Here is a 27,874-nt window from a genome sequence, read left to right as displayed (position 1 = left end):
TGGGGCTGAATCTATTTGAGGACGCTGATTGGCTAAATTGTATGTCACTCATTTATATCTCTAACCAGCAATTGGCTAAACTGCTTGATAGAAACCACCTCTTCTGGGCAGTTTCTCCAGCGCCCCACAGCTGCACACGCGGAGGACGTGCAGGAAAAGCATATATTTACCGCAGCCATCATATTTTACACATATTACTGGGTGATTCCATATTTCAAAAACACAAATATTGACAATTTGTATAGTTTATTATATATTTTATTTTATCTGTTGTGGCGGCGCTCTAGCGCCCTCTATTGACCAGCCACTGGTTTAATGTTCTTTATCCAGAAACAACAGCACTTTGTGAAGACGACAGTCAGACCATCAGAGTTTAATATGTAGACGAACAGCAGCAGCATAAAGTGCTCCTTTCTACTTCTAGAGGACGAAGAGCAAAGCAGAAAACAGGAATCTTTGGTTGTCAGATTATACGACTGAACAAAATACAGATTTGTTTGTAGGCACATTTCTTCTTCTCTTGCAGCTCAGGTTTGTTTAAATGTTTCACCAATAGGCGTCTTCATGCTGGTTTTATGTCCAAAAGTAAACTTCTGATTCTCTTCTTTTTAAAGAGCTTAAAGTCCAAAAGTTGTGCTGTTCAGCGTTTTTAAATGAGTTCCACCTGTAAACACACTTCACAGCGAGGTGACAGCTTCCACCAGCAGAAACAAGGTTCATTAAAGGTAGAAAAGAGAACGTCATAGACGATGCTGGAACACGCATTAGAACACATTAGTGTCAGTTTTCTGATAACATGAGATTAAGATGCACTGCGTGAGATTTAACAAACCCATGAAGTTCATCTTTAAATGAAAAGGCACATTGTTTCGATTTAAAAGTGATAAATACAATATTTAGAGCATTTCTGTTGCCTCCATATGGCGAAGGCTGAAGATAACAGTGCCAACAGATCCAACAGTGCTGACAGAGCTAACCGTGCTAACAACAGTAACACCGCTAACAGCGCTGAGAGTGCTAGCAGTGCTGACGGCGCTGTCGGATAGTAATGATCTGAATGTCGTATGAGAACTTTGAAAGTCAGTTTAAAGTGTCAGAAAGATGAGAATCTGTTCAGGTTTACTTTTGGACAATCTATTTCCCCTCTGCCCTCCTCTCTCACTCTCCCTGTCCCTGTCCAGACAGCGCCCCCAGCAGGCCATTGGCTGTGGTGAAGAGGTTGATGGGAGACGACCCGTCTGTGATGAGGGTCGACTTCAAACCCAGAGCCTGAAGCATCTTCACCTGGAGGACGAGAAACACACGGAGAGTTTTTAACCTGTGACGAGTATCTTAAAAAGGTCTGCTGGAGAAATATAACTCAGTAAGAGGACTTGAGTTCAGAATGTTAGAGGCTAGATGGTAGTAGTAGTGGAAATGGTAGTAGTGGAGGAAATGGTAGTAGTGGTGGAAATGGTAGTAGTGGTGGAAATGGTAGTAGTGGTGGAAATGGTAGTAGTGGAAATAGTAGTAGTAGTGGAAATAGTAGTAGTAGTGGAAATAGTAGTAGTAGTAGTAGTGGAAATAGTAGTAGTGGTGGAAATGGTAGTAGTGGAAATAGTAGTAGTGGTGGAAATGGTAGTAGTGGAAATAGTAGTAGTGGAAATAGTAGTAGTGGAAATAGTAGTAGTGGAAATGGTAGTAGTAGTGGAAATAGTAGTAGTAGTGGAAATGGTAGTAGTGGAAATGGTAGTAGTAGTGGAAATGGTAGTAGTGGTGGAAATGGTAGTAGTGGTGGAAATGGTAGTAGTGGTGGAAATGGTAGTAGTAGTGGTGGAAATGGTAGTAGTAGTGGTGGAAATGGTAGTAGTGGAAATAGTAGTAGTAGTGGAAATAGTAGTAGTGGAAATAGTAGTAGTGGAAATAGTAGTAATAGTAGTGGTGGAAATAGTAGTAGTAGTGGTAGTAGTGGAAATAGTAGTAGTAGTAGTGGTGGAAATAGTAGTAGTAGTGGTGGAAATAGTAGTAGTGGTGGAAATAGTAGTAGTGGTGGAAATAGTAGTAGTGGTGGAAATAGTAGTAGTGGTGGAAATAGTAGTAGTGGTGGAAATAGTAGTAGTAGTAGTGGTGGAAATAGTAGTAGTAGTAGTGGTGGAAATAGTAGTAGTAGTAGTGGTGGAAATAGTAGTGGTGGAAATAGTAGTAGTGGTGGAAATAGTAGTAGTGGTGGAAATAGTAGCAGTAGTAGTGGTGGAAATAGTAGCAGTAGTAGTAGTGGAAATAGTAGCAGTAGTAGTAGTGGAAATAGTAGCAGTAGTAGTCGTGGAAATAGTAGCAGTAGTAGTCGTGGAAATAGTAGCAGTAGTAGTAGTGGAAATAGTCGTAGTAGTAGTGGAAATAGTAGCAGGAGTAGTTATATGAGCAGCAGCGGTCGTAGTAGCAGTAGTAGTAGTAATAGCAGTAGTTGAAGTAGTAACAGCAGTAATATTTGAGGTGGTAATAGCAGTAGCAATAGTAGTTGTAGTAATGGTAGTCATAGTACTAGTAGTAGTACCTGCAGCTCAGGCCCGGCTCTGGCTATCTCCCTCAGCGTGTCGCTGCCCAGACTCTCCACCAGCTGACTAAAGCGCTGACTCTCGATTTGAGACAGGTTCTTCTGCTTGTCCACCTCCAGCATGTCCATCTGCTTCTTGTAGCTCAGCTCCTGCTCACGAGCCTTCGCCAGCCGCTGGAGCTCCGCTTCCTACACACACACACACACACACACACACACACACGCCCCCTCATTGTTCATCAGTCATGATCAGTCAATGCAAGCTTTATATTTGATTTGGTTTCTGATTCAACATCTGGTTTAAATAAATGTTCATTGTAGTCTGAACAACAAAAGGACCACAAACAACTTTCTTCATTTATTCGAAAGATCTGTGTTTGCATGATCTGATGTTTCCCTCAATAACTTTATTATGAATACAATTAAAGTCAGAGGGAGCTGGAGAGACCACACATACACACACACAGTGAGTTTTATGTTGAAAGGTGCTGGAGTTTAAGGTTAACTTCTAGTTCCCCGTTGCTTCGAGATAGCTTCTAGCTCTGCTTAGTTTAGAGATAGCTTCTAGCTCTGCTTAGTTTAGAGATAGCTTCTAGCTCTGCTTAGTTTAGAGATAGCTTCTAGCTCTGCTTAGTTTAGAGATAGCTTCTAGTTCCCCTTAGTTGAGTTTTTATGTTGAAAGGTGAAACAGGAAGTCAGGACATACCGCCTCGATCTTCTGAGCTTCAGCCTTCAGTTTGGCCTCGTTGACCGCCGCCTCTCCCTGAATACGAGCCGCCTCGGCACGAGACTGAGCTTCAGCCTTGGCAGCTCCTGTACTCTCCACCGCAGCACTGAAAAAAACACAGTAAAAGTAGTATTACCACATTGTTACAGGTAAAAGTCTTGCATTAAATATTTACTTTGAAAGTCGTCATTCTGCAGAATAATGTATATATTATTGTATTATAGTCATGCATTCACTTTAATGTTGCAGCTGGTAAAGATAGAGCTAATTTTCATGACTTTATATACTGCTGGGTACTATGTGTACTATGATGTATACTAACACACCATTCACCAGTTGACCCCATGGTTACCTGAGAGCCTCCAGCTCCAGCAGCTCCCTCCTGGCTTTCTCATTCTCGGCCTGGTCGGTGATCCGCTGCCTCTCCATCTTCCCCCGGGCCTCCTGCTCCAGACGCTCGGCCTCGTGACTGCACACACACACAGAAATCACAGAATTTAGTTTATTATTGTGATCAATATAAAATGTGCTAATTGTACAGTCAGCAATTTCTTCATCGTCATAAAATGAATCATTTCATGAAATACGCTTCAAAACAACCTCCAAAACTGTCAGATTCATATCTAGTTAGCGAACAGGCTGGTCACCAATACAAGTTAAGAGCTAGCTTCTAGTTCCCCTTAGTTTAGAGCTAGCTTCTAGTTCCCTTTAGTTTAGAGCTAGCTTCTAGTTCCCCTTAGTTTAGAGCTAGCTTCTAGATCCCCTTAGTTTACCACTGTGGTGGGACTGATCTCCAACAACGACGAGACACACTACAGACAGGAGGTCCAACATCTGGCTGAGTGGTGCTCGGACAACAGTCATAGGGGACTTCAGGAGATCCAGGAAGACCACACCCTCTCCACTCTACATAAGTGGGGAGGAGGTGGAGAGGGTGGACAGCATCAAATTCCTGGGGCTCCACATCACTCAAGACCTCACTTGGTCCCTGAACACATCACACCTGGTGAAGAAAGCCCAGCAGAGGCTCTTCTTTCTGAGGAAGCTCAAACAAGCTGCCTGCCCCCTGCACTTCTGGTTAACTTCTACAGAAGTGTGATGGAAAGCATCCTGTGTCAGTGCTTCACTGTGTGGTACGCCAGCTGCACAGCAGAGAACCGGAGGGACCTGGCCCGGGTGTTAGACCAGCAGAGAGGATTGTGGGAGTTACCCTGCCTGACCTGGACGCTGTGTATGCTGGCCGTCTCCAGAAGAAGGCCAGAAACATCTGCACAGACACCACTCACATCTGCACAGACACCACTCACCCGGGTCACTCTCTGTTTGTTCCACTGCCATCAGGAAGGAGATACAGGACCATCAAAACCCGGACTAACAGGCTGAGGAACAGAGCGGTTTCCTCCATCGCCCCCCAACCCACCACCCCACCCAGCTCCCACCGGACAGTGCTGAAACAAAGCCACAGCGTTAGCGAATATTTCACAGAAGTTGAAAAATTTCAAGTCGCGCATTGGGGCGATTTGCCGTTTGACGCGGATTCGCGTCCATCGCAAATTCGCGCCGCGTCTGTGCATGGACTTTGTATATAATCTACTCGCGCGAATAATTCGCGACGCGTTTGGTGTGAACGCCGCATTAGAGTCACTTTCTAGTTCCTCAGCTTAGAAAAAAAAGAAAAAATGTATCCTTTGTGTGTCTATATTGGCATTTGATTTCCTTTTTGATGTTCCCAGCTGACTGTAGAAATAACAAGCTTTAACAGTAGTGTGCGTGTGTGTGCGCGTTGTCAGACCGTGCGGCGGCCTCCTGGGAGTTGGTGGTGATCTCAATGGCCAGCTGGACGCTCTTCTGCAGGGCGTCCCTCGTCCTCTGGTCGACGGGCTCCACAGACTGGATGTCCACGCTGCTGATCATCAGGTTGTTCTGGTTGAAGCGAAGGTTTGAGCGAACCGCCAGCTTCTCATCGAACCCGAACACCGCCGAGCAGATGATCCGGTTGGAGTTCTACAAACGAGAAAAGATCTTTGATTCATGACTAGTAAAAAAAAAAAGTAGAATGAAGTACTGTATAAAGATTTATGGTACTTTTACTGTCAGACAGCTTTAGTTACTTTCATTAAGATTTCTACACACAAAACATATGAAGAGTTGATAAAAAAATACTCACTACATTTTACTGATTGTACTGAAGGAACATTTTCAAAGCAGTTTTTTTTTCTTTCAACAGATTATTTTTACTGTGTGGTATTAGTACTGATGTACTGGTGAAGTACAGGATCTTCCTTCACCACTGGTTAAGTATGCACAAGTATGCTATTTTTTCCATGAAACAGAAGAACAGTGAAATACGAACCTTGTGGAAATCGTCAAACTGCACGGAGGCGACGGCTCCTCTGACTCGGGAGGCGATGGCTTTGCACGAGTCTCCAACAAAGTCGGGAACTGAAAACAGAGCTGCTGCATCAGCAGAGTCCACCGGATACTTCACGTCAAAGTGCCTGGAGAGGAATAAACAGGACAGGAAGAGATGTAACATTTAATATGATCGGAGAACATAAAGGAGTGTTCAGAGCAGAGGGAAAGGAGACACGCATTTTTGCTGATACATCAAACCGGAATCAATTGAAGCACTTTTGCATGCACGCACAGCAACATGTGTTTATATTACCCATTATACAAAACATCATATCATTGATTCTAGTTCCCTTTAGATTAGAGTTAGCGTCACAGTTCCCTTTGGATTAGAGCAGCGGTTCCCAAACTTTTTAGGCCACGCACCCCCTTCTACATCCTGACCGGCTTCACGCACCCCCAACCCTTCATAGTTCCCTTTGGATTAGAGTTAGCTTCATAGTTCCCTTTAGATTAGAGTTAGCTTCATAGTTCCCTTTAGATTAGAGTTAGCATCACAGTTCCCTTTGGATTAGAGTTAGCTTCACAGTTCCCTTTGGATTAGAGTTAGCTTCACAGTTCCCTTTGGATTAGAGTTAGCGTCACAGTTCCCTTTGGATTAGAGTTAGCGTCAGTTCCCTTTAGATTAGAGTTAGCTTCACAGTTCCCTTTAGATTAGAGTTAGCTTCATAGTTCCCTTTAGATTAGAGTTAGCTTCATAGTTCCCTTTGGATTAGAGTTAGCTTCACAGTTCCCTTTGGATTAGAGTTAGCGTCACAGTTCCCTTTGGATTAGAGTTAGCGTCACAGTTCCCTTTGGATTAGAGTTAGCGTCACAGTTCCCTTTGGATTAGAGTTAGCTTCACAGTTCCCTTTAGATTAGAGTTAGCTTCACAGTTCCCTTTAGATTAGAGTTAGCTTCATAGTTCCCTTTAGATTAGAGTTAGCTTCATAGTTCCCTTTAGATTAGAGTTAGCTTCATAGTTCCCTTTGGATTAGAGTTAGCTTCATAGTTCCCTTTGGATTAGAGTTAGCTTCATAGTTCCCTTTGGATTAGAGTTAGCTTCATAGTTCCCTTTAGATTAGAGTTAGCTTCACAGTTCCCTTTAGATTAGAGTTAGCTTCACAGTTCCCTTTAGATTAGAGTTAGCTTCACAGTTCCCTTTAGATTAGAGTTAGCTTCACAGTTCCCTTTAGATTAGAGTTAGCTTCATAGTTCCCTTTAGATTAGAGTTAGCTTCACAGTTCCCTTTGGATTAGAGTTAGCGTCACAGTTCCCTTTGGATTAGAGTTAGCGTCACAGTTCCCTTTGGATTAGAGTTAGCTTCACAGTTCCCTTTAGATTAGAGTTAGCTTCATAGTTCCCTTTAGATTAGAGTTAGCTTCACCGTTCCCTTTAGATTAGAGTTAGCTTCACAGTTCCCTTTAGATTAGAGTTAGCTTCATAGTTCCCTTTAGATTAGAGTTAGCTTCACAGTTCCCTTTAGATTAGAGTTAGCTTCACAGTTCCCTTTAGATTAGAGTTAGCTTCACAGTTCCCTTTGGATTAGAGTTAGCTTCACAGTTCCCTTTAGATTAGAGTTAGCATCACAGTTCCCTTTAGATTAGAGTTAGCATCACAGTTCCCTTTGGATTAGAGTTAGCTTCACAGTTCCCTTTAGATTAGAGTTAGCTTCACAGTTCCCTTTAGATTAGAGTTAGCTTCACAGTTCCCTTTGGATTAGAGTTAGCTTCACAGTTCCCTTTAGATTAGAGTTAGCATCACAGTTCCCTTTAGATTAGAGTTAGCTTCACAGTTCCCTTTAGATTAGAGTTAGCTTCACAGTTCCCTTTAGATTAGAGTTAGCTTCACAGTTCCCTTTAGATTAGAGTTAGCATCACAGTTCCCTTTAGATTAGAGTTAGCATCACAGTTCCCTTTGGATTAGAGTTAGCGTCACAGTTCCCTTTGGATTAGAGTTAGCTTCATAGTTCCCTTTAGATTAGAGTTAGCTTCATAGTTCCCTTTAGATTAAAAATTAGTGTCCAGTAGTCTTGGCCATGAAATCAATTATATTTTTATAAATGTATTGTAGAACTATCAAACAATGTTGAGCTTTTAAAATGTATGGTTTGATGGACATTACTTCATCCATGTTCCAGCTACAGGAGCTTAAACCCTATAGGAACCACTTGAGCTCTTATCTCTATGATCACGTGTTTCAGTCTTTATTTGTTCTGGACAAAGCTCGACCCAGCTGTTACGAGATGTTTCCCGGTTACCAGTTGTAGGAGAGCTGCAGCTGCAGGCGGGCGTGGTCGGCCGTCTCGATGGTGATGACGTCGGTGAAGAAGTCGGGCCCCAGCAGGAGGCAGATGGCCTTGATGACGTTGGCTCTCTTCGGTTTGTCTCCGGACAGCGACAGCATGGTGAACTGCTCGTCGGGTCCCAACATCACCAACTCCGGTCCGAACAACACCCTGAAGACAAAAACCAACAACCCCACGTCAGCCCCATCGTGTTCCCAGTCACATCCTCCTCCACCTGGACAATCTACGACCCTGCGAGTGCCTCACCTGGCCTTCTTCTCTCTGTAGTCGTACACCTGGACGGCGGCGTTGTGGGGGACCCGGTAGGAGACCACCTTGGTCTTGTCCCTTGGCTGGCCCTGTCCGGTCCTGGTCCGGTCCGAGCGGTCGGCCAGCGGGTCCAGATTAGAAGCCAGCAGGGTCTCCACGTTGGGAGGAAGCTCCTTCTGCCACAGCTCCTCGTCCTGAGTCAGCATGTAGGTGTGACCGATCACGGCGCGCACCTGAGGAGACGCATGGGAGGTGAGATGGATGGTTTTATGATCCACACTGGCATTTTATATTTATTGTATTCATTCTGTATTTGCACCTCATTGTGTTCTTAAATGTTTTATATTTGCACTTAAAGTTTCCCTCTGGATTCTTCATCTTAGCTTCTATTTTACAATTCAATGCAGCTTTATTGGCATGAATGTTTCAGAAAAAGCACACGATATTATTATGAAGATAAGCACATTAACATTGTTGTATAATAATGATAATCGTATTTAATAAAAGGAGATATATATACACACACACGTATACATATATATATACACACATATATATGTGTATATACATATATATATACACACACATATATATGTGTATATACATATATATATACACACACATATATACACACACACACACACACACACACACACACACACACACACACACACACACACACACACACACACACACACACACACACACACACACACACACACACACACACACACACACACACACACACACACACACACACACACACACACACAGATGTATATATATATATAGATATATAGAGGCAATATAATGAAAAGAATGTCATTAAAGATAAAATTGATATTGTTAGGATTAAAATAAATAAAATATAAATTAGAATCAATAATAGATGATAAATATAATATTTTGTTGCTTTGTGTAAGCGCAAAATGTTTTTGAACTCTTTCGTTGAGGCTTTCAATGCTCAAAGAAGTTTAAGCTTCAGAGACGAGAGAAAACATAAAAACATGTTTCATTTGGATCAAAGAAAATTTCAAATAAAACAAATAAAAAGTCTGATAGAATAAAGTGTTTTGCAGTTGCTTACAAAACAATAACAGGTAGAACTGACGGCGGTTTGTTACCTTTCCCGTCTTGATGTCTCTGACGTAGATGCCCTCGTTCTCGTCCAATGGGAGCGCCTGTCGTCTCAGCGCCACCTCCACAGCGACGGGGGGGACGTACTCGATGGGTCCTCGCAGCATCCAGCGGTCTCCGGGGCGACGGAGGACGCCGCTCCTCCGCGAGCGCTTCGCCCTCTCCTGCCCTCCTTCCTCCTCTTCCTCCTCTTCCTCTTCGTCGCGCTGGCAGAGAGAGAGGTGGAGGAGGGAGAGAAGGGTTAACGTGGCGATGCATTGGAGCGGCGGAGGAGTGGGAGGAGAGGGAGGAGGAAGAGGAGAGGGAGGAGGAAGAGGAGAGGGGGTTTGAGAGGAGCACTGAGAGGAAAAATGAAAACCCAAAGTGAAAGACATTTCAAAAAGCGGAGGACAACGTAAAAAGATGGAGGGAATGAAGAAGAGAGGGTTCAAAGGAAAGGAGGGAGAGAAGAAGCACAGAGTCGGGGTACAATGAGTCCGCCGTGTTAGGAAGGGAAGATGGTGCAGTGAAGGACAGCATCACCTCAAGTCCTCAAACATCTCGCACTTCAGAGATGAACTGGTGTTTTCACCGAATGCATTCTCTCTAGTGTCCACCAGGGGGCGACTCCTCTGGTTGTATAGAAGTCTATAGAAAATGACTCTACTTCTCTCTTGATTTATTACCTCAGTAAACATTGTGAACATGAGTTTATGTCTCAATCTCTAGTTTCAAGTCTTCTTCAATACAGCATGATGTTCATTTAGTACATTATGGTCCATTTAGAGTCACACAGACCATAAAGCAGGGGATGCTTTAGGGCGGGGCTACACGCTGATTGACAGGTCGACACCAGAGACGTACAAGCCGTCTCTACGTCACTCCTCAGTCCTGATACGCTCACTTCCTGTTCACTGGTTGATAAAAACAAGACGCCGAACTCGAGGCTTCAAAACGTCCACAAACCAACGACATTTTAAAATGTGGCCAATAGACTTGAGTTAATGAGCAGATGACCTTTAACCTCGTTGTGGGTGAAGGGATTTGTTTCTATGTCTCCAATAAACTACAAACCCTAACCGACCAATCATACTGAGTGATAAGAGCTTAAAGCAAGTCAACAGCAGCTGATCCTTCACATGAAGACCTCCTCCTTTGAGTGAGGGAAGGTGTGGTCCGAGGACTTGAACCCTCCACACAGAGCACACTCCTCATACAGACTGAGCAGTTTGACTCATTGAAAGTCTTCTGTGATAAACAGCAGAGTCACACAGGAAACGCTCCGACGGCTTCTCACAGCGCTGCAGAGCTTATTAATAATCTGTGTCTGTGTAATGATCATCATCACATTACTGCTGTGCAGAGGACGAAAGTAACTCAGGACATGTACTCAGGTACTGCACTTAAGTACAGGTTTGAGGTACTTGTACAGCGTACTTTATACTTCTAATTCACTACACTTATTGAATAAGTTTAGTTACTCTACAAGTTCATTTAAAACGAAATCTAATCGACTAATAAATGACGACATATGAATCTACAGTTGTGTATAAAATAATGCATCAATAACTTCAATATGAACAGACATATTATTCTGAATAATAAGTACTTTTACTTTTGGTACCGAAAGGAAAATAAAAGCGAATACTTTTGCTGAAGTAAATCTTTGAATGCAGCACTTTTACTTGTAACAGAGTATTTCTACACTGTGGTATTAGTACTGTCATTGAAGTAAGAGTATCACAGTACTTCCTGTGTACAGTACTCTCCTCTCCTCACCTCCTCGGTGTCATTGAACGCCTCCACAGCCCTCAGCACCAGACCCTCCTCCTCCGACAGCACGTACACGTCCTGAATGCCGCTTCCAAGGAGCTCGCCCGGCTGCAGGAAAAATGAGCGCTCACCCTGACGGAGAGAAAGAAGGTGTGAGTTATGGGGAGAATATGTACATAATGTACTTTTATTTGCAGGATACAGATGTAATGTCACTGACTCAACAGAACGGGTTGGAGACGTGTCCTCACCTTCACCACCCTCTTCTGTCCCAGCTGAGGCTTCCCGTCAGATCCCACCGGGTCCAGAATCACACAGTACTGCCTGCTGCTCAGCGTGGTCACACCCACCACGCCCACCACCTCCTCCGCCACAGACGGGATGTGAGCCTCCCGGTCGTCCATTGTGACCAGCCACTCCTCCCCCGTGCGCCGGTCCCGTCCGCCGGCATCCTTGAAGGGCCGCAGGGCGCGAACGGAGAGCGCTTTCTGAGGAGACACGACAGGGGTCAGGTTTATGTTTGGAGAGCTGTGATGCTGCTTTAAAGTGCAGTTTCAGGGTCCATCAAGTGGCCGTTGACATTCGGAGGCCACCGTGCTCCCTTGAAGAATTGTCGCCGGGCGACACAAAAGCCCATCACAGCTGAGAAAATCATGATTGATGTTGTAATAATGAATCGCGTGCGTTCACCCAGATGTGTGCGACTGTAGCTCATGTTCAGAGAACTGACCAAACGCTGAAGTGTACAAAAAACAACATCGCTGTCGTATTTACACACAAGATGACGTCATGTTGAGTGTTGATGGAGAAGCTACAATGTTAGCTTAGCATAGCACTGATCGATCCAAACTCAATTCAGAAAACAAACATTTTAACAGTTCTTTGCTTGTCGTCTTGCAGCGAGAACTCAAACCATGAATTCAGACTTCGAATAAATCAGCATTGTTATGCAGTAAATTCTGCATCACTTTGATCCGTTTATTGATTCTACATCACAGCAAAATATGTGTTCAGTTCTCTGGGACTTCGACAACATCTACAGTGTTTAATCAGTGACGGTTGATGAAACGTTGGTGTCTACATCCCTCATCTGAGTAGAGCCAGCGAGGCATCGACTCACCTTGTCCGTCAGGATGAAAGCGTTCACGATGTCGATGACTTCTTCATGGGCTCCTGGAAGGTACGCGCCCACCTTACTGACCAGCCACTCCTCACCTGCAATACACACACAGAAATATTATTCATCACAACTGTACTTTAACGTTCACTGACGAAAGTGAAGAATTCGTGAGGAATGAATAAACATCCAATGAAAAACATTGACAGAAGTTTTATAGAGGAAGAAAAGTCTCCCCCTCCCCTGTGTTACCTGTAACTCCGCCCCCCCAGGGTGTGTGTTGCATGTAACTCCGCCCCCAGGGTGTGTGTTGCAGGTAACTCCGCCCCCTCAGCATGTGTGTTGCCTGTAACCCCGCCCCCTCCACGTGTGTTGCCTGTAACTCCGCCCCATCCGTGTGTGGGGCCGGTAACTCCGCCCCTCAGCATGTGTGCGGCCTGTAACTCCGCCCCCTCAGCATGTGTGTGAGCTCTAACCCCGCCCCCTCAGTGTGTGTGTTAGCTCTAACTCCGCCCCCTCAGTGTTACCTGTGACCCGGCGGACCCCCTCTCGGTCCACCCCTTCCTTGCGAGCCCTCAGTCTGATGGCCTGGTTCTCTCTGATCACCGTGGCCTTGATGGTCTCCAACACGGCGACCTCCTTCCTGGGGATGTAGGTCCCTGAGACCAGAACACAGAACATCCAGACTCTTCACATTTATTACAGGAGGAGGTTAAAGTCTCTGACTACTACGTGAGCAGAGATATGACGGACGTATTTCGTGATTAATAAAAACCCACCTGGTCCCTCAAACAGCCACTCGTCTCCAGCGACTCTCTTGTCTCCTCCCTCCTCCTCAAAGTCCAGCAGAGCCTGAAGACGCAGAGCCGTGTCGGAATACACGATCTGCAGCGGAGTCACGTCCTGGAACGATATGATCAACATGTTAAATATACTGAATATATTAAATATGTTCAGTATGTTTAATATTTAAAAAAAATCAAAGACAAGTCTGTGTCTTTGTGTGATGATCAATAAAGCTTTGGATAAAAGGAGGCGGGGCCTCTGACCCACCTGCTGGACCTCCTCCCCCGGGTACAGGGGGAACGGGTCCTGGGTAAGGCGGATCTCCAGGTCGGCGTGGCGAAGTTTGGCCTGACCCGATTGGTCGAATAGGACCTGCTTGTCGTCGTCACGGGCGACCGGGTTGATGACCACGCAGTAGTGACGCGGTGGCACCATCGTCATCCGGACCGGAGGGAACAGAACCCTGAGGACGCAATCGAAGAAGACGGAATCATTACGACGGTACACTTACCCAGAAAACGATCAGTCATGAAATAAAGCATGAAATCAATAACTAGTCACATGGTTTACTGAGAGCGCCGCCTTTAATACCACTCACACAGTGTTCTGCTTGTGTGAGGGACAAAGGCTGATAGTTATGGGTATTTCTAAGGTTCCTTTCTAAGGTTCCTGCTCTGACCTCTCGTTGTCCTGCCGGATGTAGGTGAGCGGTCCGATCTCCACCCGGGCGATGTTGGTGTTCTGGTCCAACACGTGGATGTAGTGGTGGGGTGGGATGCGGATGATGGACGCCTCCATCAGACCCTCAGGTCCTCTGTTCCCTCCCTTCTGAGACATGATCCACAATAAACGCTGCAGAGACGAGAGACGTTAAAAACATCACCGACACCTGAAGCCGTCGGAGAAAAGAACTTCTGAATCAAAACGTATTATTAATTATTAGAACGAATATGTTCTGTTGAAATTATTGCGTTTGTATTAATTTAAAAACAGGAACTAGCACTCTAGCACTAGCCTCTAGCTCTACACTCTAGCACTAGCCTCTAGCCTCTAGCTCTACACTCTAGCCTCTAGCTCTGAACTCTAGCACTAGCACTAGCACTAGCCTCTAGCTCTAGCACTAGCCTCTAGCCTCTAGCTCTACACTCTAGCACTAGCACTGAACTCTAGCACTGAACTCTAGCACTGAACTCAGTACTCTAGCACTATTTTAGACCTCTGCTCAAAACGTGCATAGCCATACTAAAAAGAGTATATTTCTGCAACCACAAGGTGTTTTCAAATAATGTTGGTGTTATAATAAAGAGAACACTTGTGCGATGTGTTCAGACGTGTAAATATCAGTGTATATGTTACTGGTCAAGAGTAAAGGAAGATGGCACACAGCACAAATTGAAAATTTTCAGGTTTTGCCGATTTAAAAAAAGCACTTCTATTGTTATCCTTTATCTTGAATGATGCAGCTGCAGGTCCAAAACGCTCCCAAATCACAGCACATGTGAGCAGTCTATCAAAGTCAAGCTTTGCAGAGAAAGTGAAGCAGAACTAAGTTGGAGAGGTGTTAGTCAGGCGAGGTCACCAAAATAGTCATTTTGGAACCATCTGTGCCGTTTGAATTCTCTCACGTACCAAACTCTACATTTCACCGACGGTGTGCAATCCAAACACAGCAGGCTGGCTTTGCTTGGAAGGCCAGGATGCTCTCTGCGGACTGGAGTGTTTTTAGCGTTCATACCATCCCCCACTACGCAGGCCAGTAGCAAAGCCACCCATTGGTCAATACGAGTGAATGACTCCTCCTTCGACGTGTCAGAGTCCAGAGGACTGAGCTACACCCACGTGAAAAAGATCGACAGCACTTTGATATTTGGTCATTCTTAGTTTGCTCGGAGCGTGTTTGGAGCGTGTAAAAGAGCCGACATGAACCTCACGCCCAGCCTGTGCTGTGGAATCCGGTAGACGGCCTCATTACACGCCTTCCTGATAACTGCATTGTCATACACGCTAAGCTAGCAGGCGCATGACTCAGAGGGACCACGAACAAAAGTGAACTCACGTGAAGTCTACGGGAGTTTATTTAGAGAAGAATGGAGTCAGGTGCACACACACACACACACACACACACACACACACACACACACACACACACACACACACACACACACACACACACACACACACACACACACACACACACACACACACACACACACACACACACACACACACACACACACACACACACACACACACACACAAGAGTTATTAGATATAGATTATTATTTTTCATATAACAAGTTTTCTGAAACTTTCTCTCTCACATTTTATAGATAAATGACTTGACAGATGAGAAATAATTATTAGTTGCAGCCGTAACAATAAAATGATGATTATTAATAAGGAGGATGATTATTAATAAGGAGGATGATTATTAATAAGGAGGATGATTATTAATAAGGAGGATGATTATTAATAAGGAGGATGATTATTAATAAGGAGGATGATTATTAATAAGGAGGATGATTATTAATAAGGAGGATGTATTTAGTATAATTAAACCTCATCACTGTGACTCGCTGACGTTCACAGATCAGTTATGATAAATATTATGGATCAGTTAAACAAAAGCCTGAGTCACAGACGGCCTGACAAACACACAGGAGGAGGAAGAGGAGGAGCAGGAAGAGGAGGAGCAGGAGGAAGAGGAGCAGGAGGAAGAGGAGCAGGAGGAAGAGGAGCAGGAGGAAGAGGAGCAGGAGGAAGAGGAGCAGGAGGAAGAGGAGGAGCAGGAGGAAGAGGAGGAGCAAGAGGAAGAGGAGGAAGAGGAGCAGGAGGAAGAGGAGGAGCAGGAGGAAGAGGAGGAGCAGGAAGCGGAGCAGGAGGAAGAGGAGCAGGAGGAAGAGGAGGAGCAGGAGGAAGAGGAGGAGCAAGAGGAGGAGGAAGAGGAGCAGGAGGAAGAGGAGGAGCAGGAGGAGCAGGAGGAAGAGGAGGAGCAGGAAGAGGAGCAGGAAGAGGAGCAGGAGGAAGAGGAGCAGGAAGAGGAGGAGCAGGAAGAGGAGGAAGAGGAGCAGGAAGAGGAGGAAGAGGAGCAGGAGGAAGAGGAGCAGGAGGAAGAGGAGCAGGAGGAAGAGGAGCAGGAGGAAGAGGAGCAGGAGGAAGAGGAGCAGGAGGAAGAGGGGGAGGAGGAAGAGGGGGAGGAGCAGGAGCAGGAGGAAGAGGAGGAGGAGGAAGAGGAGGAGGAGCAAGAGGAAGAGGAGGAGCAAGAGGAGGAGGAAGAGGAGGAGCAGGAGGAAGAGGAGGAGGAGGAAGAGGAGGAGGAGCAGGAGCAGGAGGAAGAGGAGGAGGAGCAGGAGGAAGAGGAGGAGGATCAACACAATCTGCATTGTTCAGTCCAAGGTGCACTGAGCCCGTGAGAGCAGCCGGTTACCAACATGAATGAATGAATAAATGAATTTATTTGTTTATAGAGCGCTTTTCACAGACATAACATCAAAGTGCTGAACAGAGCAGACACTTAAAAGCATAACAACACAATGTGACCCTCGGGTCAATGAATTACATAAAGAGAAAAATAAAAATGTAAAACATATTTTAAGAGCAGGTCTAGGACATGAGTTTACTTCTAAACCACAACATCAGCTCCTATTCACGTCACTTCAGCAGCTTCCTGGAATAAACTCACGCGCTCTGTAACCCGGAAACGAAACGTCCCGTTTAAAGAGATCTCAGTGTTCTAGTCGTCACAACGTCGATGACGACACTTAGGAAGCTGCTTTGAGTTCTGCGTTAATCAGCAAACACGAAGAAGTCTTCAGAACGAAGCCTGGTTCTAAAGTAGAACATCGCTGTGAGTCACCGGGACTCCACCGAGGATGGATTTAAGTTCTGCTCCGAAACATTCACAAACATCTGACAAAGTCTTTCACCGAACCGGAGTATTTACCGTCGCTGTGTTCGAAGGGTTGAGTTCTTACCTCAGCACGGTTCCTGGTTCGACTGGGAAAGGGAAGAACCAGTAGAACCATAAAGAAGGTGGGCGTGTTTACCGGAAACACCGATCGGTAGTCACGTGACTTACCGACCGCTGCAGCGCTGGGTCCATCCCAAGTCTCTTAACTGCATCCCCGTTTCCCTCACTTGCGTCCTAGTCCCTCCCACCAGGGATGCATGGAGGAAACCATGCGAGGAGAGAGGAACGAGGAGATGTGTTTTAAGAGACACGAGACGTCCTTTCCTCAGTTGCGTCACGTGACGCGACGTCTGTTTCTGATCACAGCTGATCAGCTGTCAGTCATCTTTAACAGCTGGAGAGACTTTAGATAAGTTATTAATAACTAATAAAGACCCACAGTGATCACCACTGTACTTAATAACCAAGCACATGAAACAGCTGACTCAGTAAACTCGTCCATGTCTCACAAACAACCAGATTGCACATCTCACTCACTGAAACGAGGTGCACCTGCCAACCAGGTTACAGCTGCGACTGCTGTGAAGTCAATGCAGACACGGGCCAATCAGAAACGGACGAGCCCCTCATGTCACTGTACAGCTGGACCAACCAGCGGGCCAATCAACATCCTGCAAGAGAGGAAACAGACACAGACCCCTGGTGGAAGGGAGGGGTCGTCACAGTTGTTATATACTTCTAAATATATATTTATTTAATGCATATGAAGTACTACATATATATATATATATATATATATATATATATATAGATATATATATATATATATATATAGATAGATAGATATATATATATATATATATATATATATATATATATAGATATATATATATATATATATATATAGATAGATAGATATATATATATAGATAGATATATAGATATATATATATAGATATATAATAAATGTATGCGAATATTGGTCAATAACAAACACATGAGTGGTGTAATATCGTAGATATTTAATGGTTAAACAAATAATACAATCGAACGACACACACACACACGCGCACGCACACACACACACATTTGTTAAACATCTCAAACAGGATTGTTTTGTTTTTTACAGGATTTGAGGAGAATCTGTACAAAGGCTTTGGTTGAACATCTGCTCCTGTAGATACCTCTAGTGTACAATATACCTCTAGTGTACAATATACCTCTAGTGTACAATATACCTCTAGTGTACAATATACCTCTAGTGTACAATATACCTCTAGTGTACAATATACCTCTAGTGTACAATATACCTCTAGTGTACAATATACCTCTAGTGCACAATATACCTCTAGTGTACAATATACCTCTAGTGTACAATATACCTCTAGTGCACAATATACCTCTAGTGTACAATATACCTCTAGTGTACAATATACATATTGAGATTACTCTAATTTAAATACTAATTTGGCTAAAATGAGTATCAAAAAATAGTTTGTACATCACCGATGTGTCACATGACACCGTGGACACACACACAACTGCACAAAGATCACTGGTATGAAACAATCTTTAAATATTATAAAAGGTCAAAGGTCATGGGACGCGTCGATAGAGAGCCGGAGTTCTGATCCGATCACAGATCATTTAAATATTCATTGAATGAAGACGTCTGTTTGATTTCTTTTTGCTTCCTTATGTTTGTACATTTTATTTGTTGTGAAGTTAAAATCCTGCATTTACAATTTTACTTCAATAAAAAGCACAAAAGTACGATGTGTACTTCTACAGGTCTTAAAACTGACGTCAGGAATTCGGCTCTCTATCGCGTCATAAAGATAAACTTCATGGAACGATATTCGAGTTTCACAATAATCGTAGGAATGTTTCTGGTCCAACTTTAGTTTGGTTTCGATAAAACGACGACGACACAAAAGGTTTGCAGCTGGACTCTGACTCTCCTCCTGCTCCTCTTCCTGAGCTTGAGGGAGAACGTTTGTCTTCACTCCAACATGGCGTCCAGCTGGTCGGCGAGGTCGTCAAACATGTTGCCGATGTCGTCCAGAATCGTGCCGGCGGACTTCACTGTGTTGGATCCACTGGACGGAACAGAAAACAGGACAAACTATTCATGAAACTATTAATGTTAAAAGATGAAAGTCAACACGTTGTTATGTGGATCTCCAGTCAGAGGTGATGGTAAATGTAGTCCATTGTAGTTCATTGTAGTCCAGTGCTGCTGAATGGACTGGGTGGGGAGAGTTCAGAGCTGCAACCTCAAAGCTGCATTCTCTCTAGTGTCCACCAGGGGGCGACTCCTCTGGTTGTATAGAAGTCTATAGAAAATGACTCTACTTCTCTCTTGATTTATTCCCTCAGTAAACATTGTAAACATGAGTTTATGTCTCAATCTCTAGTTTCAAGTCTTCTTCAATACAGCATGATGTTCATTTAGTACATTATGGTCCATTTAGAGTCACACAGACCATAAAGCAGGGGATGCTTTAGGGCGGGGCTTACTGTGATTGACAGGTCGACACCAGAGACGTATACGCCGTCTCTACGTCTCTCCTCCTCAGTCCTGATATGGTCACTTCCTGTCCACTGGTTGATAAAAACAAGATGGCGACGGCCAAATCGCTGAACTCGAGGCTTCGAAACTCATCTTTGTGGGTCAATAAAGCAGCTCTGAGGAAGGTATCGCTTCAGTCGACTACATCTGACTGGAGATCCACATAAAAAGGTGGCAGCTGGTGGATTTTCCTGCTACCGCCCCCTAGAGGAGGCTGAGGTCATTACAACTCACAGTGTATTCTGAAATGACTCCATCTTACCCATCTGAGTTGTCCTCCAGTTTCCTCTCCACAGCCTTCAGAGCCGCTTCCAGAGACGTGCTGGTCTGATCCAGTCTCTGCTGAACCACCTCGGTCCCACAGGGCGACTCGGGAACGCTACCCGGACCCACCACGCAGACCTGGGGCCTCGCTGCTGTCAGAGAGGGCCTCTGAGGGGCCTGAGGAGACGGAGCCCGGGGCCCGTAAACGGGAGAGGACGGAGAGGTGAAGGCCACACTTTGAACCACACTGATGGTCACCGATGGACAGGAGAGGCCAGCTGCTGGGGAGACAACTGCAGGTGAGAAACCGATAACAAGTCCAAGTCAAAACCAGGACATCTCAGTCAAGGGCAACAAGTCCAAAATCAAGCCCCAAGTCAACACCAAAGTTAGATGGGTTCGGGTTCGACAGACATTTCAGAAATCGAATCCCCTCCAGATATGGTTGATGTTGTTCACTGAACTGGTTAGATTCACAAAGGTAACTAAAGCTTTACAGACTTGTCTTTGTTGAGGTGAGGTGGAGACACTCTTACCGTGTGCTGTCAGCAGACTGTGACGGGCTGGTTTTGGGGCGACGGCAGGTTTTGGGGAGAGTGGAGGTTTGATGGGGGATCCCATTGCCTGACTGGCCGGCCTCTCCAGACCGACCTCACTGATCCTCAGACTGACCTCATCCCGGATCAGGGATGGAGGCCTGCTCCTGCCGGACTCTTCCCCCGCTCCCTCTCTGCAGGGGGAGCCTCCTCCCTGCTCCTTGTCTCTGGGTTTGTGACGCCGCTTCACTGTGTCCGACTCCTTCAGGTGAAACTCGGGCACCTCCTCCTGGCTCCTGGCAGCTTGTTTCTCCGGAGGCTCCAGCACCGCCTCAGCCCTGGGTGGGCCCGGAGCTTTCGGCCTCTGTTTGATCGTCAAGTTGCCCTCCTCGGCGAAGGGGATGCACTCGCTGGAGCTGTTCCGAGAGGATGAGGAGCCGTCCAGTCCGCGACCCTTTGATTCTTCTTCCTCAGAGTCGGACTTTACCCCTCGTTCTGGCTCGGTGCTGCTGCTGCCGGTCTGGGTGGGAATACATTCGCTCTGCACCCTCCTCCTCACCGTGACAGCATCTCTGGGCTCCTGCCCTGCAGGGTTGAGGGAGGGGGAAGGTGGCGGCTCGTGCTGGACTCTGACTGGTTTAGGTCCTGGGGAGTTCTTCCCCTCAGTCTTGCCTTCCAGAGAGGCTGCGATGCTCCTCGCGCTCACCGGACTGTCTGTTATCGCACCGCCGGAAGACGACGTTGTGCTGCTGTCGCTCAGCTCCCCGCTGGTGGTGCTGCTCACTGAGCTCAGTCTCTTGGGAGGAGGAGGTGGCGGACCTTTTTTCCGGGCGCGCACCGCGAAGGACTGACTGCGTCCCACATTGCCGCTCTTCTCCGTACTGGACTGTAATCGAGCCAGCTGGCTGCGGCCGGGTTTGCGGGTCAAGGTGGCGTAGGACGAGAGGTTTCCACAATGATACGCCGGCTCCTCGTCCTCGTCGGGCTCTCCATCCGACAGGGCGTAGCGGGTCACGCCCTGGGCACGCTTCTTGGGCGGCATCAGGGTCATGCTGTGATTCTCGCGCCTGGGTGATGAGCTCAGGTCCGTGGAGCCACAATGAGAATGCAGGTAGCTGAAACCCTTCAGCGCTGGGGAGCCATGAGGGGACGGACCTCGAGAGCCACACAGTTTGGGCTTGGCTGGGATTGTCGGGTACTTAAACACGGTTGCCGTGCCCAGAGGCAGCTGCTTGGCCAGCGGCTGCTGCTGCAGAGGCCTCTGGTCCCAGCCCTCCGGGAGGTTCCTATCCTTGGCGGGGCTGCCCTCCAGGCTCTCCTGGGACCAGCTGTGGGGGGATATGGAAGCTGTTGGAGGCTCCTGGGAGCGCCCGGAGCCTCTGGACCGTGCGTCGATGCTCTCCTGGCTCTGGGACATTTCCACGGCATTCTTGATGGCCAAGCCTTCCTCGCAGCCTCCGTAGTGGCTGCACATGGCCGTCTGCAGCTCGGCGCTCAGCTCGCTGTCCTGGAAGGTCAGCATCTTTGGGGTGTGAGGAGAAGCGCACTCACCTGCCGAGTCAGGCGGCTCGATGGCGACCAGGTGGAGGGCTGCGGGGGCTTTGCGGCGCAGCGTGCCATGGCCTGATTCGGCCTGAAGGATCGCCCTCTGGATGTCACACAGCTTCTTCACCGCCAGCATCAGCTTCTTCTGGTGGCCTGGTAGGAACATTTAACCATCACATCAAAGTAAAAACAACCCACTGGTCCCGCCTAGTGGTGTCACGGATCCCCCCCTCAGTGTTCGTCACGCATGTGAACCGCAGATACGCACACAGTTTAACCATCACGATATTCAGCAAAATATGCAATCAGGAAGTCGGCATTAATGGTTTCTACATAGTGAACCACAAACCAGTGTGTCAACCAACAGGAGGAGAGCCAGTAACGTTAGCAGCACCGCTAACGGCTAACCAACAGGAGGAGAGCCAGTAACGTTAGCAGCACCGCTAACGGCTAACCAACTGGAGGAGAGCCAGTAACGTTAGCAGCACCGCTAACGGCTAACCAACAGGAGGAGAGCTAGTAGCGTTAGCAGCACCGCTAACGGCTAACCAACAGGAGGAGAGCTAGTAGCGTTAGCAGCACCGCTAACGGCTAACCAACAGGAGGAGAGCCAGTAACGTTAGCAGCACCGCTAACGGCTAACCAACAGGAGGAGAGCTAGTAGCGTTAGCAGCACCGCTAACGGCTAACCAACAGGAGGAGAGCCAGTAACGTTAGCAGCACCGCTAACGGCTAACCAACAAGGTTTTAACTGACGTCAGAGCGATTTAAACCATTCTAGGGACGGTGGTTTAAGAGCCTTGTAGACCAGCTGTTCTTCTCCGCTGATCCCATCCATGACCCAACACCTTTTTTTGTTTTATGATCCATTGCAAACGGTCATATCGAGCCCATGCCAGAACACAATGCATCCTCACCCAGCTTGATGATGCCGATCTCCTGCAGATCCTCCCACGTGAGGTCTTTGACGATGCTCATGGAGTCGTAGCCGTTCTCTGACAGCTTCTTGTGGTACTGCGGGAGGCCGATGGCACTGAGCCACTCGCCCAGATCAGACTGTGAAGAGGAAGAAGAAGAAGAAGAAGAACAGATCTCAGATCAGTCGGTTGCCACAACGGCTGGAAAGTCTAGCAGTAAAAGCGTTGGGCCATCTTACTGGGATGTACTCAGGCAGCCACTCGGGGATGTTCAGGTTGTTGATCTCGATGGAGATCTTCTTGCGGTGGCCTGGTTTGGTCACTCCGATGGCAGTCAGATCCTGCAGAACAAAAAGATCATCATGTAAACGCCGCCACAAACAACCAGATCCAGGTTTACTTTAACAACACCGGCCTTCATTCACCTCGGGAGTCATCCTGCTGATGGTGGGAACGTCGTAACCAGCATTGATGAAATCCCCAATATACTGCTCCAGCTGGAACTCACTGAGCCACTGGTAGATGGCCTCAGCATCCTGAGACACAGAGTACAGGTTTGAAGCCTCTAGTTTTTTTTTGAAGTGACCATATCTGGACTGAGGAGGAGTGACGTAGCCCCGCCCTAAAGCATCCCCTGCTTTATGGTCTGTGTGACTCTAAATGGACCATAATGTACTAAATGAACATCATGCTGTATTGAAGAAGACTTGAAACTAGAGATTGAGACATAAACTCATGTTTACAATGTTTACTGAGGTAATAAATCAAGAGAGAAGTAGAGTCATTTTCTATAGACTTCTATACAACCAGAGGAGTCGCCCCCTGGTGGACACTAGTGAGAATGCAGCTTTAGGACATGAAGCTCTGACTTCACTTAAAGAACCGGAGGTTGATCCCTGGGCCCAACAAGCCCAGTGCATTCTGGTTATTGTCGGTGTTCTACCTTTTAGGCTAAAGGGAATACCACAGCACTTGTTTTCTGTTTTCTCTGGTCACGTAGCACCAATTTCAATTCATCAATGAAACAAAAGACAGTTTCTTTACCTTCCCCTCCAGCAGCTGATGAGGACGAACAAACTGCTGAGAGAAACTCTGCTCTGCAGGTCGCTGCACCGTCACCGTGTGCCTCCGAGGAGTCCCACCTGTAGAACATCACACCACACCTCAGGTGGACTTCAGAGGAACCAGATCTTACAAACATCTGATGATAGATGTTCCCCCAAGAAGGAATAGTTCTTTACTTCACTTCAACCCTCCGTGAAAATGAGTTTAAGACGTGATGCCTGATATGACGAGGAAAGTTCAAACAGATTCATATATTCATCTGGTGCATTGTGTTTCACCATCATCTGAAACGTGATGTGGAGGATCTTTTGATCAATGAAGAAGTGAGTCACAATTAAATAAGAATGAAGTGGTAAACCCTGGAAGAGCGACGTGAGATAAGGTGAAGTGTAATTACATGAAATGATTCTCCAAAGAAAGAATAATGTCCAAAGCAGCAGCAACAATAAAGCAATACAATGACTCAGCGTTACACTGGAGTAAACACAGGACTGTATGTTGGAGTACTTCAAGATAAAAGTACCTGCAGGATGATCAGGCTGTTTGCTGCAGTCGGAGTTCCCAGAATCACCAGCAGAGGGCGCCGGCTGCACACAAACACAAACATTCTAAAGAAAGAAGCTGTCTGTCAAGTGTTACAACTAATAATGATGTTGTTCTCAATTCAAGCTGCTAAAAGCTGATTTTTGTTCATACCAAGACATCTAGAAGAGTCATTCTGTGCAGGCAAACAATATTGATGAACAATCTCTTAAAGTTCATTCACTTCGTCATTTCTGATTGTAAATATCAGTCACATGTCTAAAGCCGGAGGGGACGGTCTGGACCACATGTGACTCCGCAGGTGACCCAGCGTGTGATGTCACTCGTGTACCTTGTTGCTGGCGTTGTCATGGTGACCGGTGCTGTGGTGGACTCTGTTGGGGGTGCCGCTGCTCTCGGTGCTCTGACCGCTGCCGGCGCTCCGGGTGCTGCCGACGCTGCCGGTGCTGCCGACGCTGTTCCTGTCTCCGGCTGCAGAAACCCACAAAACACAACGACAGTAAAGTCCTGATGTCCAGAGGGGGGGAGGGGAGGGATGGGGGAGGGGGGGAGGGGGGGAGGTAGGAAGCAGCAGATGCTCTTCAAAGATGGCCGACGTGCCGACGGGCAGGATGCAGGTTTGTGGTCTAAAAGGCTGAGCTGTGAACACACGGCGTCACAGCAGAATATCACAGAGTCATCACTTCTGACAACACATCCTCTGATGTGTTGTCGTCACTTTTCTGTTTTAATTGTATTTATTTCTCAGTATATTATTGTATCGACTGTCTCACTGATCTTCTGTTGTTATTGTCTTATTATTATTATTATTATATGAACAGGAGAATATCACAACAACATAGTGGTTTTAAAGGGACCACATTTCCATGACACACATCATATCATCAGAGGATCCTCAGTGAAACGCTCTTTACATTGTTTAAATGATGAGGTGAACCAGTGGCGCCCCCCTGTGGCAGCAGTGAGGACAACATCAGAGATTAGAGCCGGACGTTCAGCCTGAAGCAGTGAATCAAACCGAATGTTCGGACCCGACACACGGAGAACACGGAGAACACGGAGAACACGGAGAACACGGAGAACACGGAGAACACGGAGAACACGGAGAACACCGGTACTGACTTCAGACGCTTCAGGAGGTTTGTGTTCATGAGGCGGAGTGATATCATGTGAAGCGGCAGAGAAGTGAAGGAACATGAAGCAGCACAACGTGAAGCGTGATGAGGCGTCTTAAGACAACACAAGTTGTGGACAGTCGTCCCGTCTCCGGGTCTCGGGGTCTCGGGGTGTTCGGGTCTGGGTCTCGGGGGGTCGGGGTGTCCGGGTCTCGGGGTGTCGGGGTCTGAGGGGGTCTGGGTCTCGGGGGGTCGGGGTGTCCGGGTCTCGGGGTGTCGGGGTCTGAGGCAGTCTGGGTCTCGGGGGGTCGGGGTCTCGGGGTGTCGGGGTCTCGGGACTCGGGGTCTCAGGGACTCGGGGTCTCGGGTGTCGGGGTCTCGGGTGTCGGGGTCTCGGGTGTCGGGGTCTCGGGTGTCGGGGTCTCGGGGTCTCGGGTGTCGGGGTCTCGGGTGTCGGGGTCTCGGAGACTCGGGGTCTCGGGTGTCGGGGTCTCGGGGTGTCGGGGTCTCAGGGGGGGTCGGGGTCTCGGGGGGGTCGGGGTCTCGGGTGTCGGGGTCTCGGGGTGTCCGGGTCTCGGGGTCTCGGGGTGTCGGGGTCTCGGGGTGTCGGGGTCTCGGGACTCGGGGTCTCAGGGACTCGGGGTCTCGGGTGTCGGGGTCTCGGGTGTCGGGGTCTCGGGACTCGGGGTCTCGGGACTCGGGGTCTCGGGTGTCGGGGTCTCGGGGTGTCGGGGTGTCGGGGTCTCGGGTGTCGGGGTCTCGGGGGGGGTCGGGGTGTCGGGGTCTCTGGGTCTCGGGGACTCGGGGTCTCGGGTGTCGGGGTCTCGGAGACTCTGGGTCTCGGGAGTCGGGGACTCGGGGGGGGTCGGGGTCTCGGGGGGGTCGGGGTCTCGGGGTGTCGGGGTCTCGGGGTGTCGGGGTCTCGGGGTGTCGGGGTCTCGGGTGTCGGGGTCTCGGGGTGTCGGGGTCTCGGGTGTCGGGGTCTCGGGGGGATCGGGGACTCGGGGTCTCGGGGACTCAGGGTCTCGGGGTCTCTGGGACTCGGGGTCTCTGGGTGTCGGGGTCTCGGGGACTCGGGGTCTCGGGGACTCAGGGTGTCGGGGTCTCTGGGTGTCGGGGTCTCTGGGTGTCGGGGTCTCTGGGTGTCGGGGACTCGGGTGTCGGGGACTCGGGTGTCGGGGTCTCTGGGTCTCGGGGTCTCTGGGTGTCGGGGTCTCTGGGTGTCGGGGTCTCGGGTCTCGGGGTCTCGGGGACTCGGGTGTCGGGTCTCTGGGTGTCGGGGTCTCTGGGTGTCGGGGTCTCTGGGTGTCGGGGTCTCTGGGTGTCGGGGACTCGGGGTCTCGGGGACTCGGGTGTCGGGGTCTCTGGGTGTTGGGGTCTCTGGGTGTCGGGGACTCGGGGTCTCGGGGACTCGGGTGTCGGGGTCTCTGGGTGTCGGGTCTCTGGGTGTCGGGGTCTCTGGGTGTCGGGGTCTCTGGGTGTCGGGGACTCGGGGTCTCGGGGACTCGGGTGTCGGGGTCTCTGGGTGTTGGGGTCTCTGGGTGTCGGGGACTCGGGGTCTCGGGGACTCGGGTGTCGGGGTCTCTGGGTCTCGGGGTCTCTGGGTGTCGGGTCTGGATGCAGAGCGCTCAGCGATGCAGCTTCAGAGCAGCCGGAGGAGGAGAAGCTGACTTCTTACCATGACACGAGTCCCTGAGGACCCAGATGTCCTGGAAGGGACACCTGGACTGAGACAGGCGGCTCGGAGACAAACCTATCAGACACAAAGACTGTGATGGACTGCGTTCTGTCGGGGGGGTTAGATAGTCTTTGATTGAGGACGAGGAGAGAAAGATGTTCATGAGGATCGGTGAAGATGCTTCCTGCTGAAATCAGGTTACGTTAGTAAGATATTGACCTGCACGGGTACCAGCGGATCACCTGAGAGAGAGCGCGTGTACCTGTGGTGTTGAGGCCGTTGGCCAGCGGCAGCACCACGTGGGTGGGGGGGGCGTACAAGGTGTAGGAGTCGTCGGTCTGAGGGGCGGAGCTTAGGCTGCAGGTGAGGGGGGCTCTGGACGGCTGCTGCTGGCGCTGGGTGGGCAGGGAGGCGTGCCGGGAGAGGGTGCCCCCTACAGGGGGGAGACAGGGAGGGGGAGGGGGAAGGAAGGGAGGTTATCAAGCTGGTGGTTAGAGGTGGAGGTCAGTCATTATGTGGATGGATGGAGCAGGAGGGAGGAGGCGTGGGATGGTGCTGGAAGCAGGAGGATTAGTTGTGAATCTGTATCTGTGGACCGGCTGATGAGTGCAGCATGACACTCACTGGAGAATATGGATTCATCCGCCGCTGAAAATAGTCCCAAACAAAGTCCCTATTTCCTCCTGTTTGCTTGATAGAAACCAGAGGAAACTACAGGTCTGCGTGTTT

General features: G+C 48.1%; 2 protein-coding genes across 10 annotated transcripts in view; both read right to left on the bottom strand.

The window, feature by feature from the left end:
- Positions 1 to 229: 229 nt before the first annotated feature.
- On the bottom strand, positions 230 to 17,106 carry mvp (major vault protein). Of its 2 annotated transcripts, none has more exons than XM_079282274.1 (17): positions 16,975 to 17,106; positions 13,680 to 13,852; positions 13,268 to 13,463; positions 12,994 to 13,117; positions 12,742 to 12,873; positions 12,218 to 12,312; positions 11,349 to 11,585; positions 11,104 to 11,229; positions 9,333 to 9,551; positions 8,206 to 8,441; positions 7,912 to 8,109; positions 5,614 to 5,758; positions 5,053 to 5,264; positions 3,613 to 3,729; positions 3,240 to 3,366; positions 2,534 to 2,722; positions 230 to 1,284 (listed from the first exon to the last, which is right to left on the bottom strand). In XM_079282274.1, the coding sequence occupies exons 1-17, from the start codon at positions 17,023 to 17,025 to the stop codon at positions 1,159 to 1,161; spliced, it is 2,703 nt and encodes a 900-aa protein (XP_079138400.1). In that variant the 5' UTR covers positions 17,026 to 17,106; the 3' UTR covers positions 230 to 1,158. The 2 variants fall into 2 exon arrangements, with proteins under 2 accessions (XP_079138400.1, XP_079138401.1); XM_079282275.1 differs by having other exon boundaries at positions 16,944 to 17,008.
- Positions 17,107 to 17,985: 879 nt separating this feature from the next.
- LOC306786923 (CASK interacting protein 2) overlaps positions 17,986 to 27,874 on the bottom strand; it is a 61,975-nt gene continuing 52,086 nt past the window's right edge. For 3 of the 8 annotated variants that reach the window (XM_079281859.1, XM_079281863.1, XM_079281860.1), the window contains 10 exons: positions 27,408 to 27,578; positions 24,684 to 24,823; positions 24,333 to 24,396; positions 23,789 to 23,886; positions 23,170 to 23,280; positions 22,984 to 23,085; positions 22,745 to 22,883; positions 20,283 to 21,980; positions 19,745 to 20,039; positions 17,986 to 19,009 (listed from right to left, as the gene is read on the bottom strand). In XM_079281859.1, the coding sequence (XP_079137985.1) occupies positions 18,913 to 19,009; positions 19,745 to 20,039; positions 20,283 to 21,980; positions 22,745 to 22,883; positions 22,984 to 23,085; positions 23,170 to 23,280; positions 23,789 to 23,886; positions 24,333 to 24,396; positions 24,684 to 24,823; positions 27,408 to 27,578 (2,915 nt within the window). In that variant the 3' untranslated portion in view covers positions 17,986 to 18,912. The remainder of the gene's footprint in view (positions 19,010 to 19,744; positions 20,040 to 20,282; positions 21,981 to 22,744; positions 22,884 to 22,983; positions 23,086 to 23,169; positions 23,281 to 23,788; positions 23,887 to 24,332; positions 24,397 to 24,683; positions 24,824 to 27,407; positions 27,579 to 27,874) is intronic. The other 5 variants (XM_079281861.1, XM_079281866.1, XM_079281862.1 and 2 more) reach the window with 3 other exon arrangements.

This window comes from Melanostigma gelatinosum, assembly GCF_949748355.1.
Source record: "Melanostigma gelatinosum genome assembly, chromosome: 13".
NCBI lineage: Eukaryota > Metazoa > Chordata > Actinopteri > Perciformes > Zoarcidae > Melanostigma > Melanostigma gelatinosum.
Note: the sequence above shows the minus strand (reverse complement) of the source record. Positions and strands in the feature narration are given on the sequence as shown.

What these genes read in the sequence shown, in the direction of transcription:
- mvp (XM_079282274.1), bottom strand. Translation starts at nt 17,025, where the DNA reads ATGGTTCTACTGGTTCTTCCCTTTCCCAGTCGAACCAGGAACCGTGCT. An exon ending in GAACCAGGAACCGTGCTGAG is followed by an intron (nt 13,853 to 16,974) that starts GTAAGAACTCAA and finishes TCGTCTCTGCAG; the next exon opens with CGTTTATTGTGGATCATGTC. An exon ending in CGGGGGAGGAGGTCCAGCAG is followed by an intron (nt 13,118 to 13,267) that starts GTGGGTCAGAGG and finishes ATATCGTTCCAG; the next exon opens with GACGTGACTCCGCTGCAGAT.